This window comes from Salminus brasiliensis, chromosome 4, assembly GCF_030463535.1.
Source record: "Salminus brasiliensis chromosome 4, fSalBra1.hap2, whole genome shotgun sequence".
Classification (NCBI taxonomy): Eukaryota; Metazoa; Chordata; class Actinopteri; order Characiformes; family Bryconidae; genus Salminus; species Salminus brasiliensis.
The window spans coordinates 29,472,472-29,485,411 of record NC_132881.1 but is presented as its reverse complement, the minus strand read 5'-3'; the positions used below and the strand labels follow the sequence as shown (position 1 = coordinate 29,485,411).

Genomic DNA, 12,940 nt, shown 5'->3' with positions numbered 1-12,940 from the left:
ATAGTAATAAATATAAATAAGAATAATAATTAATTTGGCAAATATTGTATTTGATAATCATTTTATATTGAACATTATACTGGACTGGGACCAATGGCGACGTTTCAGAATTGGACTGATGTGCTCCAAGGAGCTAGTTTGACTTAAAACCCTTGCAGCTGAGCCTGTTTAAAACATGAGCAGAGCACAGCATTGCAATAGTCAATTCTAGATGTTATAAAAGCATGGATAATAGTCTCAGCAGCACCTAAGAGAGAGAACATGCCAGATCCTAGCAGTGTTCTTAAAATGGAAAAATGTAACTTACCTTAAGTTAGCTTAGTTACACTACAGAATGTAGAATATTCTGTAAAATATTAACAATGGAGATATATCACTTATTTATTTATTTTTCCCCCAACAGGCCAAATTCCAAAGCTGGTCATGATTATGAGAGGCTCAAGACACAGTGCATGAAGGCCATGGTGGACCTACAGTCTCTGCAGAACCAGCATACCAAGACCCTGAAGAGATGTGAGGAAGCAGTAAAGGAAGCTGACTTCTACCAGTGAGTGTAGTCTTGCTAGCTGCAGGCCATGCGGTTGCTGTGAGTCTGTGAGTCTTTTTTTTTTTTTTTTTTTTCTGCAGAGCAGGAGGGAGGGGAGGGCAGGTTTCACTGCTCCGACACAGCGAGATGTGGGTGCTAAGAGCCATCTGCTCTGTTTGTAGTAGAGCTTTTAATTAAAGCTGGAATAGTCAGCAGTGTTATTATGGCTTGGTTAAATGGCTGAAGACACAAGATGAATGGACGCATATTTAATAGACCTAATGCCTTTTGAGTTCTCTGGTGGACGCCCTCCCCCTCCCAAAATAATACACAGGCTTATATCTTATACAGATATTGTGTTACAGACCAGTAAATCTACCAGTAGTAAAATGTGAGAGCCATTGAGACCACTGCATATACTTTCCATCAGTTTGGGCAAATTACAGTCATATGCAATATGCATGATTGTGGTCGTTAAATATACTGCAGTTTAAGATTTATCCTAATACACTGTCCCGCAGACCGCAACACATGCAGATGTGTTCCAACTGCAGTGATTTTGGTTATTATCCAGTCATATAAGGACACATGTTCTCCTGTTGACAAGTCTGCTTTGCTGAAATGTGCACACAGAGGGTTGGGAAGGGCTTGGAGAGATTATTTATTAATTTTTAATAGGTTTAGTCATGCAAATGGGGCTTGCATGCATTTCACTGTAGGCAGAAGCGAAGAGGAACTTTATAAATATTAAGTTATTTTATACAGCCATATGAAAAAATGGGACACCCCATTAAAGCATTTGAATTGTAGCATATTTAAATATACATTTGATCTTCATTTTGACCACATTGACAGATATATGAGAATTTAATTATACATAAAACTCACATGCATCTACTATCAGAAAAAGACTGCAAAAGTTTCACTCACATGGGTAGTGTGCAAGGGGGGAAACCCTTGCTATCATCAGAAAGACATCCAGGCAAGACTAGTGGTTGTCTGAGAACACCTGGAACAGTGTGCTTTGTGCACATCTTGTCCAGTCCCTGTCCCCTGACAATGGAGCAGATTAACATGAACCTATTGGCACCATGCCTAATGCCAGGCGTGGGCTAGAGGGGTATAAAGCCCCTCCGGCATTGATTGGTGGAGCAGTGAACTGTCTTCTCTGGAAGCATTGTGCGCCATTCAGTACTTTTGTGATGAGATGGGGAGTTGGGGATGAGGTGGGTTGGTGAACCTCACAACAGTGCTCCTAAATCTAGTAGAAAATGCCAACTGAACCGAAATCTTCCTGAACTGTAGTACATTTCCAGTACTGGACACGGAGTAGCCTAATTATGTACCTGTGTCATTTATTTGATCTAAAGCCTGTGTTTATTTAATAAAGGAGGGTCAACTCATTTGTGTCTTTAGAGCCGTCTTCTGAGAAACGGCCCAGATGAAATACCAAACTAAATAAAACTGTTTATTTCTGTCTCAGTATGCTGCACAGTCGTCTCCTGAGTGACCAGTCTCAGCTGAAGGAGGAGGTGGAGGCAATGAGGAGAGATAATGCTCAGCTGGTAAGAGAGCACAACCATCTGAAACAGAGCTGTGAAGAGCTCAAGAGACTGCACTCAGAGGACCAGAAAGAAGTGGCTGACATGAGGCTCCAGCAACAACAGGTAGGTTGTCAACTCCAGTGGAAACTGAAGCAAAACAGTAGGAAAAAACTACTACTGCTACTGTACATAAATACATAAAAACACACAAAAAACACAACCTGACATTTTGTATGCCCTAATGGGTGTTAAAGGTGACTATTCAGTTATCAAAATCTGATCTTAAAATGAAAGATTAAGCCAGTACATTCTGATTTGTTGAGATATTTCTCAGAAATGAAAGCCTTTTATTATTGGATTTCCTTTCACCGAAAATGTGAGATCATCTGTAATATTCTAGTCCGTTTTAGACTGACTGTAATCAGAGGACTTTTTCTTTTTTTTTCTTTTCATTCTTTTTTCCAGCGTTTACCCAAAACCTACCTGCTGACGAATTCAGCCGTTGTCTATTTTAAGTACAGTCTTTTCTGCTACTCCATCAGATATCGTCATGTGAAATAAGAGATTTTCAGATAACCCTGAACACAGCAAGAGAATTTAATTACGTCTTTCCTTTGTCTCTTGTGGATTAGCGAGAGTAAATTCATTGTGAGTGTGTGTAGTACATCTCAGACCAAATGTCCTGTGAACTCTGCTAAATTATGACCACACGCAATGGCTGTTCTCTATGTGCATCCATCCACCCAGCCTGCAGCACAGTGAACAGACCTGAGCACCAGCCTTCTCACCTGACCTTGACATGCAATAAATCATAAGCTGTTGAGCCTGGAGATTATTTGATCAGATATAACTGTGTCAACACTGACACGTCTCTCTACACCGGTCATATTGGGCTCCTGTCATAAGAATTCTTCTTCAACCCTTCCCCCCCCTGCTGTCTGATTTATCAGACTTCCTTCCGCATTAAATCCCTATAACATTCGCAGGCTGTCGGCGGGGTGTCTTTTGCGGAGGTCTTTATCCTGCAGTGAAGCAGTAACGGGAGATTCACTGTATCAGCAGTAGTGTGCGGAGCTGCTGTGTGTGCACGGCCTGTGCCGTTTATGTGACGGCAGCAGCAGAACTTTGGAACTGAACTAAAGGGGCTTTTGACCTGTCAGCAGTGCTTACACTGCCCTGCCTCCCTCAGGAGCCTCAGCACGAGCGTCAGTCACTTTGAAAAGGGCAGCCTGGAAGGGCATGAGCTGTTTGACAGATGGCAGCACACTCCAAGACTCTTGCAGTTGGTCAATACTGCAAGCACAGATTACATGGCCTCAGGGAGAGTCTGATCCAGATGTAGTGAATTGGAGCAAAGAGTGACTGCTTAAGGTTGGCCTGAGGAACATTTTCATGTAATGATGTCTTGTTTAAGTATAACAAAGCTTTGTTAAGCACTTTGCTTTTACATCAAATTAGCTATTATGTGTGGCTAGATTAATTAATATGGAAATTATTTACCCAATATATAGTATTAAGTATTAATTCACTTCATCACTCATCACTCACAAGATGAAGTATTCATCTTCACTGGATCACTGTATCACTGTCTGTTCTGGTGCTATGGTGCTAGATGCTGGCCCTTTTTTGACCCGTGGTTGCCCTCTGGTGTTTGCATTATGTAATTTATTTAGCATTTTTGAGCAGAATAAATTATTATTTTTGACTCTTTTTTTCCCTCACTAGGTTATTAGGGAGAACGGGTCATCGGAGGTCCTGAAGCTGTATGACACAGCCATGGACAAGCTGGAGGGCCTGAAGAAAGAATATGATAGCTTAAGCAAGCGGTACAGCGAGAAAGTAGCCAATCACAACACAGACCTGAGTCGACTGGAGCAGGCGGAGGAGGAGAACAGGCGGCTACAGAAACAGATAGACACTTTAGTAAAGCAGAGAGACACGGCAATCCACTATCAACAGCAGTACTCTGCCTCAATCCGGAGGTAAGAGGTGGTAATTTCAGTTACACATACCTGCACAAAACCGTTATTTAGCAAATGTATAATAATTGTACTAAATCCAGCTATTAATTGTACCTTCTTATAGTCATGGTTTACATTACCAAACCGACTGACTGCTGTTTTGGTGGCCCATATCAGGTTTGATTCAGCGCAGCAGGAGCTGAATAAGGCATCTGCTCAAAATAAGGAGCTACAGAGAGAGATGGAGAGACTCCAGTCAGAGGTGACGCGCTACAAGAACTTCCAGCTGAAGGCAGTGAAAGATGCTGAGAAGTACAAGGAGGAGCGGGACTCTGTTTTTAACGAGTACAGGCTGATCATGAGCGAGAGAGACCAGGTGATCAAAGAGGTGGACAAGCTGCAAACGGAGCTGGAAGCAGCTGAGGCTCGCCTCAAAAACACTTCGTCTGAGAGGATGGTGGCCAGCGAGGAGTTGGAAGCACTTAGACAGGTAGCCTAGAGAAAGTTTGTAAAGCATGTCTTCTTGTTTTGTATTATACAGTAGTAGTGGGGATTCTCTGGAGCAGATAAACACCTATTGGCACCATGCCAAATGGCAGGCATGGGCTGGAGGGGTACAAAGCCCTGTGTTCTCTGGGATGATGGTGCTCCATCCAAAACTTTTGGGATGAGTTGGGAAGTTGGGGATGAGGTAAAATGGTGATCATCCTGAACATCCTGACCTCAATCACAGTCGTTGTTGTGAATACAATTACATCTTCACAGCAATGCTCAGAAATCTAGTAGAAAGTCTTCCCTGGGAAGTAAAGACTGTTATTCCAATAAAAGCAAGAAAAGCTCTAAAGTGAAAAATGAATCATGAAGTGCATTATTAATAAAATGACATGTTGGGTCTCTGACATCTGGTGAATCACAGCATTGCCGGTCTTGATATTACTTTACAGACCAAACCAAACGTGTCTATATATTCATCATATAAATAATGTATCATGATATGCCGTTTGCTGACAGTATTATGCTTTGCAGGAGCTTAATTCATCGCTGGTGGATCGAGACCGAGCCATCTGTGAGCGGAACGAGCTGCTGGAGAAATACTGCCATGAAGTGAAGGACAAAGCGGAGGCGCAGAAAGAGCTGAGTCAGGCCTGTAAAGACATTGAAACTGTGCGTGAGGAGCGAGACGTGGCCAGGAAAGAGAGAACTGAAGCCATCATCCAGAGGGACCAGCTACTGCGGGAGTACTACCAAGCTAGACAGGTACTCTCATGTGGGGCAGAACTGAATCAGATTAAAACTGTCGTTTCACTTTCTAAAGGTTATTTAGTTCTCATGGCTGAATGCCTCCAAGCTCTGATGTACTGATAAGTACCGCCTTACAATCATGGTTACTAAATTAAGATTCTCTTGGAAGCATTACTGAATATCATCTTTAGGATTCATTCTGACTTGAGTGTAATTCCTTACATCCTTTGGAGCATTTGGGCCCTGATGGCTTTCCATTATTTTTGGCATTTATATGGAAGTTCTCTGTGTAATAATTCAGAAGGGGGAAATGAGGGCAACAGAGCTGATGTATCTTACCGTCAGCAGTGATAAAAAGACAGCTCTGTTTCTCCTTTCTGCTGCTTCTGTCGGATTAAACTTTAAGCAGATCTCTTTCTGTCTCCCACCAGGCAGAAGCGCCTTGTACTTTCAGTGATGCCGGTTTCAGATATTGTTAAATAATGCAGAATTAAATTGCTCAACTTTGCACTCAATTGAGTTTGCCTTTGAAAAACCTTGTTTTAAAGTTATTTGAGCCAGAAATTGAAATTGCATTTTTATATATATGTGTGTGTATATGTATATGTGTATATATATATATATATATATATATATATATATATATATATATATATATATATATATATATATATATATATATATATAGTTTGTCAGAGACGTCTGTTATGACATTTAGATATGAACACAAATTTGGAAGATTTTTGAGAGCTTAAAATACCCTCATCTTCTCTGGGCTTTTTAAGATGACCTGGTGTTCAAATATATGTATGAACACATATGACCACATACATGACAATCCCCCTCAAAATCTGATTATTTCAGTAACAGAGACAGAAACCAGAGCTCATTTGCCGCTCAGCTCCACCAGAGGGCTCTATGTGACTGTGACTGTTCTGAATGGATGGGCCAACTCTTAAAGCAATCTGGATGAGCTAAAATTTAAGAATGCTTAAGGTTCTGACCACTGCTTACAATACGTGTTCTGTTTGCATGATGTGTTTCATGATGGGACTAGCTTCTGTTGCCAGCTGTTGTGCAGCTAATGTTTGTGCTTGACACGAATAGAAACAAGACTCAGCTACTTTGGACATGGAGCGTGCCAATAAGGAGATTGAGGTGTTGAGGAAACAGTGCGAGGCCATGTCTCAGGAGCTAAAGGATGCTGTGCAGGAGGCGGAGGTTGCAAAGTGCCGCAGGGACTGGGCCTTCCAGGAGAGGGACAAGATTGTGGCTGAAAGAGAAAGCATCCGGTACAGTAACTTTCTGGATGGAGCCATGGGTCACACATGATTTAATGACTGTTACCCCAGTCCAACTTTTAACCTTTGTGTAGCCTTAACATTCTGTTAAGTGTACTCCCCTTGTCCGAAGGGTCAAAAATGACCCAAAGACAATCTGTTTACCCTGGTGGTGTACAGCGGTCATAGATGTATGAAGAAATACAATATTGTAATCTAAAAACTTTAATGGTGGGATCACAGTTATCATCATTTTAGGGGGTTCTCTGCTGTTAAACATGGTGGTGGCCCAAGCCTTACCTAAAGATTTATTATTGTATTAGTTTTAATTGCTGATTTTCTATAAAGATCTTTTTCTATATGGCAGGACTTTGTGTGATAACCTGCGGAGAGAAAGGGACCGTGCAGTCAGCGACCTGGCTGATGCCCTGCGCAACCTGGATGACATGAGAAAACAGAAGAATGATGCTGCTAGGGAGCTGAAGGAGCTTAAGTGAGTGCTTTGTTCTATGTCTTGCTCTTTTCAGCCTTTCTACATTGATAATTTCCCCTTTTTTCCCCCCTTTCCCCTGATGCTCCTATTCACGAAACGTGCACTCCTGAAATAGACTTGCTTTTGGTCACTGCTCCGTAGCCTCAAGCTCCCTCTAGTGGCTAGTTAATGCGTGCCAGCTATTCAAGGCCTCTCCTTCTCTCTTCAAAAAAAACTTTAAAGACTTTTGCAGAGTTTTTAAAGTCAGAGAAGCCCTCCAGGCTTTACTCTTACTGAGCCCATGTATCTTAGTGACAGTGTGGCAGTATTCCCTTACTACTTGATCCTGTTCTTTTCACCTACTTTGAAGGTGCGACCTTGATGCTGCTTTTATTACTTTCCTTGTTAGAATGCGTTTATTCCCCAAGCTTCTAACAGAACATTTAAACAGTCCACATGCAAAATAATCAAGGTTGTATAGGTTTCTACCCTGGCCCTTTTATGTCTATGGGGCCAGCTGAGAGGGAATGAGCTGAAGAGGTGAAATCTGTCTGATTGTGTTCTGTGGGGGCCGCAGGGAGAAGATGGAGAGCCAGTTGGAGAAGGAGGCACGGTTCTGCCAGCTGATGGCACACAGCTCGCATGATTCAGCTATAGACACAGACTCGCTAGAGTGGGAGACTGAAGTGGTGGAGTTTGAGAAGGACAGGGTGAGTCTCTCACTTCTGGGATTGTGTAAATGGAAGTTGGAGTGTTCACATGAAGTGTTGTAATAATTCCCAATAATGTAGTTATTCCAGAAATGGAACAAACTTTTGCGCTCAACTCATAGACGGAATAAATTCCAAATAATGTAATAAGGTGTTTATAATGATCAACCTGAAAATGTAATAGTCTCAATAACATAATACGATATTACAAATAATCAGAAATCTAGAATTTTGATAAACTACTGTAATGTAATGAGGGACTGCTAATGAATGACCTGAAACTGCAATCAATTCCCAATAATGAGAAGGCATTATAATTGATCGTCCTGAAAATGTTATAAATTCCCAGCAATACAAAATGGCATTAAAAATCTTTGAGGACAAATTTGATCACATTTTTATGTTATCATCACCTAATTGGAAAAATATTACTATATGTAGCGCTACATGAAGTGGAGATTTACAATGGAACAGGCACAATGTACCAGTAGTACCACACACAAAATCTAATGAATACCTATGATTGTTTTTCATGGAACTATTCCTAAGTTTTTCCTGGAATAGTTACAAATCCTGACAACAGCACAACACTTATTTGCAACTTTAAAAGCCTGTGTTAAATGTCTCATTAATGATACATACATTTGTTCAATGCATTATAATCTTTTTTTTTCCACCTGAGCAGGAGGACATGGATTTGAAGGCATTGGGATTTGACATTGCAGAGGGGGTAAATGATCCATATTTGCCAGGGGATTGTGGGATTTTCGTGACCAGAGTGGACAAAGGAAGTATCGCAGACGGAAGATTAAGGTAATTTTGGATATTGAGTTCTTTCTCGATAATGGCAGAGGAACGATCATTTCACTGCCCATCGCTTTGGCCTGACCAGCTGTGCCTTTCTCTTTGCAGAGTGAATGACTGGCTGCTGAAGATAAATGACATGGATCTAACTAACAAAGACAGGAAGCAGGTCGTCAAAGCTGTGCTTAATGGAGCAGGTGTGATCAATATGGTGGTGCGCAGGAGAAAGTCCTTAGGTGGAAGACTGGTTACTCCTGTCCACATTAATCTCATCGGACACAAAGGTATCGCCTCTCTCCATTTCCCAGGCTGATGAAAGTTAAAAAAACAACAAAACAAAACAAAATGAGGCTGATTATCTACTGCTGCTTTCGACATCCCATCAATCAACTGCTAGCAAATGTGGAATGCTCTCTTTCAGACAGCGGCATTGGTTTGGAGGGTGGAGTTTATGTGACTGCTCTAGCAGCAGGCAGCCCAGCTGCCAGAGAGGGCTCCCTTGCCATTGGAGATCGCCTCATTGCTGTAAGTGTGCTAGCAGTCACGCAGTTCTTTAACATATTAAACTGTGGAGCCTGATTTATATTGGGGAGTTGAATTCCTCTTCATAATTCCCTGACCTTAACCCTTATCATGATCTCCCAACTTAAGCAGAATCTTAATCCACCTACTTAACTTCAATTCAAGGGCTAATTATACCTACTGCCTGTCAAATCCCCCACTTCACCATAAATGGCAGTAGTTAAGCTAGGTCATATGCAAAATGATAGCCAGCACTGTATTCATTTGCAATGCTAAGACCAGACGTTTGGTAGATTGTTCTCCTGTTGATATAATTTGTGCCGTTGCAACTAATCGTTTTTTTTTCTATATCACTATACTTGTGAATCTATTTATTCTTCAGTGAAAAGTGATTTGATGTTTATAGCATGTGTTGCTTTATTTAGGATGCAGGATGACCGTGCACTGTCTGTAACCTCCTTTTCAAGACCCTGAGCTGTGCATACATTATGGTTTTGTCTTCTTTATTCTCCTGGATCGCGAGTCATCACATGATAATGTGATGGAAATAGATAAAGTATAAAGTCTGCTGGTACCTTTTCTTTGGAGAAATGCTGACCTACATTTCCCCTTCCCAGATAAATGGAATCGCTGTGGATAACAAATCTGTGACAGAGTGTGAGGCTCTGCTGAGGGGCTGCAGGGACTCACTCAGCCTCTCCCTCATGAAGGTGAGCATCTCTCATTGGGGTGTCTGTGTGCGCTCTCATTTCTAAATGTGGAGATCCTCTTCTCCCATTCTGTACAACTCCTTTGTAACAGCTCTGTCACTGAAGCACAAGCTTTGATGTATTAAAAAGTAGTTGCTCCAACTGCTGGTTTTGTAATCCCAGTCAGTTGGCTGGATGGGGTCATTGGAAACATGGCTTATGTTTCGTGAAACTGCAGAAACTGCAGAAACAGTTTTTCCCCTTCAAGTTTTTTCCACTGTCAGTTATCTAACTATTGAGTTCTATTGAAAACCCACATTGAGTGATCCAAATCTGTCTCCTGGCTAGTTCTTTCCCCAGAGCACGTCAGGTCAGAACATCTTTGAGAGCCTGAGGGAGGTTGAGAAGTCCACCTGCAGGACGCACATGTCTGACGTCCACTCCCGCAACAGCAGGAACCTCAAGCACAACAGCTCCACCCAGACCGACATTTACAACAGTGAGGCTGGAGGAGAGCGGCGGAAAGCTAGGGCTGACTCCGAGGAAGGCACATACACGGAAAGAAAATCACCTTTCCCCAGCTCCACCCTGCATCCCAGTAGCTTGCGACCGGCCTCAGACCTGGGGGCACCCTACAGTGGTAGCGCCTTTCAGGTAGAGCTGTAAAATGTTTTAGCGAAATTGAAAGTATTTTTGAACAATTGAACAATTTCAGTTTACTTCATCAAGTGAACTAATTTTAATTGTGATGGTAACAAAAACGCAACAAAAGCAGCAGCGACTACCATTTTCACTTCGCAGTGGGTGGACGATTGGCAGCCTTTCTGTGGAAAGCATGCTGTCCGTAATGCATACAAAAGAGTTTGCATGTTATTGTGTTCTTCTGGACCAGTTCTGTATGCAGTGTTTTACAAGTTAAAGCCTTGGCCTATGTGCTATAAAGGATGTGGTATGTAGAGAGGCATGCATCCTTGTGATGGCAAACTAAAATAAATAAATTGAATTGAACAATTGCAAAATTCTCATTACATTATCATTACAATCCTTTCTTCCAGGAGATCTGCTACAGCCGCACAGATCCCGCTGGCCCTGACTGCGTCACCCTGGAGACGGCAACAGACAAGAAGCACAGTGGCGGCACCTGGCCCAAGATGGTGGTGGGGGTCACCATGACGACAGAAAGCCCAGCTCAGCTCTCTATCTATAAGTCGCCCAAACAGAGGAAGTCCATCTTTGAAACAGATGCCTTCAAGAGGCCGGACACGCCTTCCAAGATGGAGTACTTGGCTGGACACTCTCCGCAGCCCTCTAAAACAGACGGCAGTGCAGTGCCCCCCACCCCTCCCACGCGCAGCGACTCCTTCAAGTTTAAGTCTAAGCAGCAGAGCGGCTCAGCATCGGACTCTACCATCACTGAGGCCAAGCGGGAAGACCGCAATGGGAACCTGTACTTCACAGAGGGCAAAACGCTGAGCTCCCGGAAGTCGTGTGAGGAAGACATTGGGCGCGTGCGGCTGGAGGAGCCGGAGGTAAAGCGCCCAAGACCCAAATCGGCCCCAGCACTCAGGCGCAGGATGACTCCTCAGTCCATCCCTCTCCAGAGCTTTCAGGTGAGCTTCCTAGGGCTAGTGGGTTTGGGGTTTACAGTACACTGGAGCTCTAAATGTACAGCTGCAAGATACAATATGAGAACCCTTTGGAATTTGTGATTTCAAATCACAACTGTAGACACAATCTAACAAAATTGATAACAATTGATTCTAGCCCTTAGTACAGGCTACAAAAAGTAACTTGTAGATCCCACTTCAGTAACATTTACCACCATCAATTAATTAGTAAATAACATTTGAGAAGGGGTTTTGGACCATTCCTCCCCGTAAATCAGTATTTCTGGAATGCATTGCGTGCTTAGCCCATTTCTGGTTATACATCTTTATAAGGGTTAAGGTCAGGACTCTGCCATTCCAAAATACAAAGATCTTTTTATTTGTTAGCCATGCTTTAGTTGATTTAATTGTGTGCTTGGGTCCATTTGCATTGTGGCCTTCCATCACCCAGCATATCATCTGCTTTGGACAATAGTCTAATGCCCTTGGATTCTCCTGTATAATGTTTTGATGCACCTTTTAAATTCATTGTTTCCTCAATGATAGCAAGGTGTCCAGGCCCTAAGCTTTCAAAGCAGACCCATAATGCACCCTCCACCATGCTTCACAGATTTTGGTGTTTGTGTGCAGTGTCCTTTTCTCCAAACATAGCACTGTTAAACATCTTGGTGGTCTTGGGCACACTTTATAAGTAAGCAGAATGAAATGTAGTTTTTCTTGCATCTGTGAACTGCAAATCTCTTAGTGATACTCGTATGACTGAGTGCCCAATGAATGAAACAATGCAATTGTGATTAGTATTTTGATGATATTTTGTCCATATGTTGAGCTGCACTGTGCTAGGGGAGTGTTTTATATATGTTTCTGCTTACCAAAATGTATGTTTTATAAATCCATAATTTGCTCTGTGTGCGTGTTTGTTAAATAGAGCTACTCTAATGATGGGGACTGTGTAGATCAGCGGGAGGTGTTGCGCTCGTCTCCCAGCCGACCTCACCGACACAGTGTGGGTTTCGTTCCTACGGTCTATAACGGAACCCTGCCACCCAGTGAGTTACACACCCTGTTCTAATGAAGTGCCTGCTTGCTCCAAAGCTCCTCTGATTTAATCTCCACTTCGCCCCTAGCTCTACCTTTTGTTTTTTTCTATATGATGTTCTTTATTTCAGTCCTGCCGGAAAAGATGTATAATAATGGATATGTGGCATAACCTTGCAGTTAGTTTTGAATTATTGGATTTTTTTGCTTTCATATTTTTATCAGAAACCTTTTATTCTGGGTGTTTTTATTTTATGCGTTTCATTTCTTGAGACAAGAGGAACAAGAATGGTAGTGTTATGGTCTCAGTCTTATAGTACAGAATCTTTTCATTTAAAGTCATTTGTTTTACTGTTTTATTCCTTTGGCCAATGAAAGTGACAGTTTGAGGAGTTGTTTTATGTAAAGCCCAGATCTTCACAGAGGGTGCTACCCAGTGCCTCTGGTGACATATGCGCATACAGTATGCATGGGGTTTGTGTGATAATTAAATCTATTTTTACCTGATTTGAATATTCATCATTTGGCCAGGGAGGCTGATTTCC

The 12,940-nt window shown here is 42.2% G+C and overlaps 1 protein-coding gene across 3 annotated transcripts in view; it reads left to right on the top strand.

Moving 5' to 3' along the window:
• The window catches only part of dlg5a (discs, large homolog 5a (Drosophila)), a 44,354-nt gene that overhangs the window by 17,262 nt on the left and 14,152 nt on the right, over window positions 1-12,940 (top strand). For all 3 annotated transcript variants that reach the window (XM_072677892.1, XM_072677893.1, XM_072677891.1), the window contains exons 4-18: window positions 404-547; window positions 2,010-2,193; window positions 3,796-4,052; window positions 4,209-4,521; window positions 5,058-5,288; window positions 6,381-6,565; window positions 6,921-7,046; window positions 7,603-7,735; window positions 8,421-8,548; window positions 8,648-8,823; window positions 8,961-9,064; window positions 9,679-9,771; window positions 10,099-10,404; window positions 10,806-11,360; window positions 12,286-12,406. In XM_072677892.1, the coding sequence (XP_072533993.1) occupies window positions 404-547; window positions 2,010-2,193; window positions 3,796-4,052; window positions 4,209-4,521; window positions 5,058-5,288; window positions 6,381-6,565; window positions 6,921-7,046; window positions 7,603-7,735; window positions 8,421-8,548; window positions 8,648-8,823; window positions 8,961-9,064; window positions 9,679-9,771; window positions 10,099-10,404; window positions 10,806-11,360; window positions 12,286-12,406 (3,056 nt within the window). The remainder of the gene's footprint in view (window positions 1-403; window positions 548-2,009; window positions 2,194-3,795; window positions 4,053-4,208; window positions 4,522-5,057; window positions 5,289-6,380; window positions 6,566-6,920; window positions 7,047-7,602; window positions 7,736-8,420; window positions 8,549-8,647; window positions 8,824-8,960; window positions 9,065-9,678; window positions 9,772-10,098; window positions 10,405-10,805; window positions 11,361-12,285; window positions 12,407-12,940) is intronic.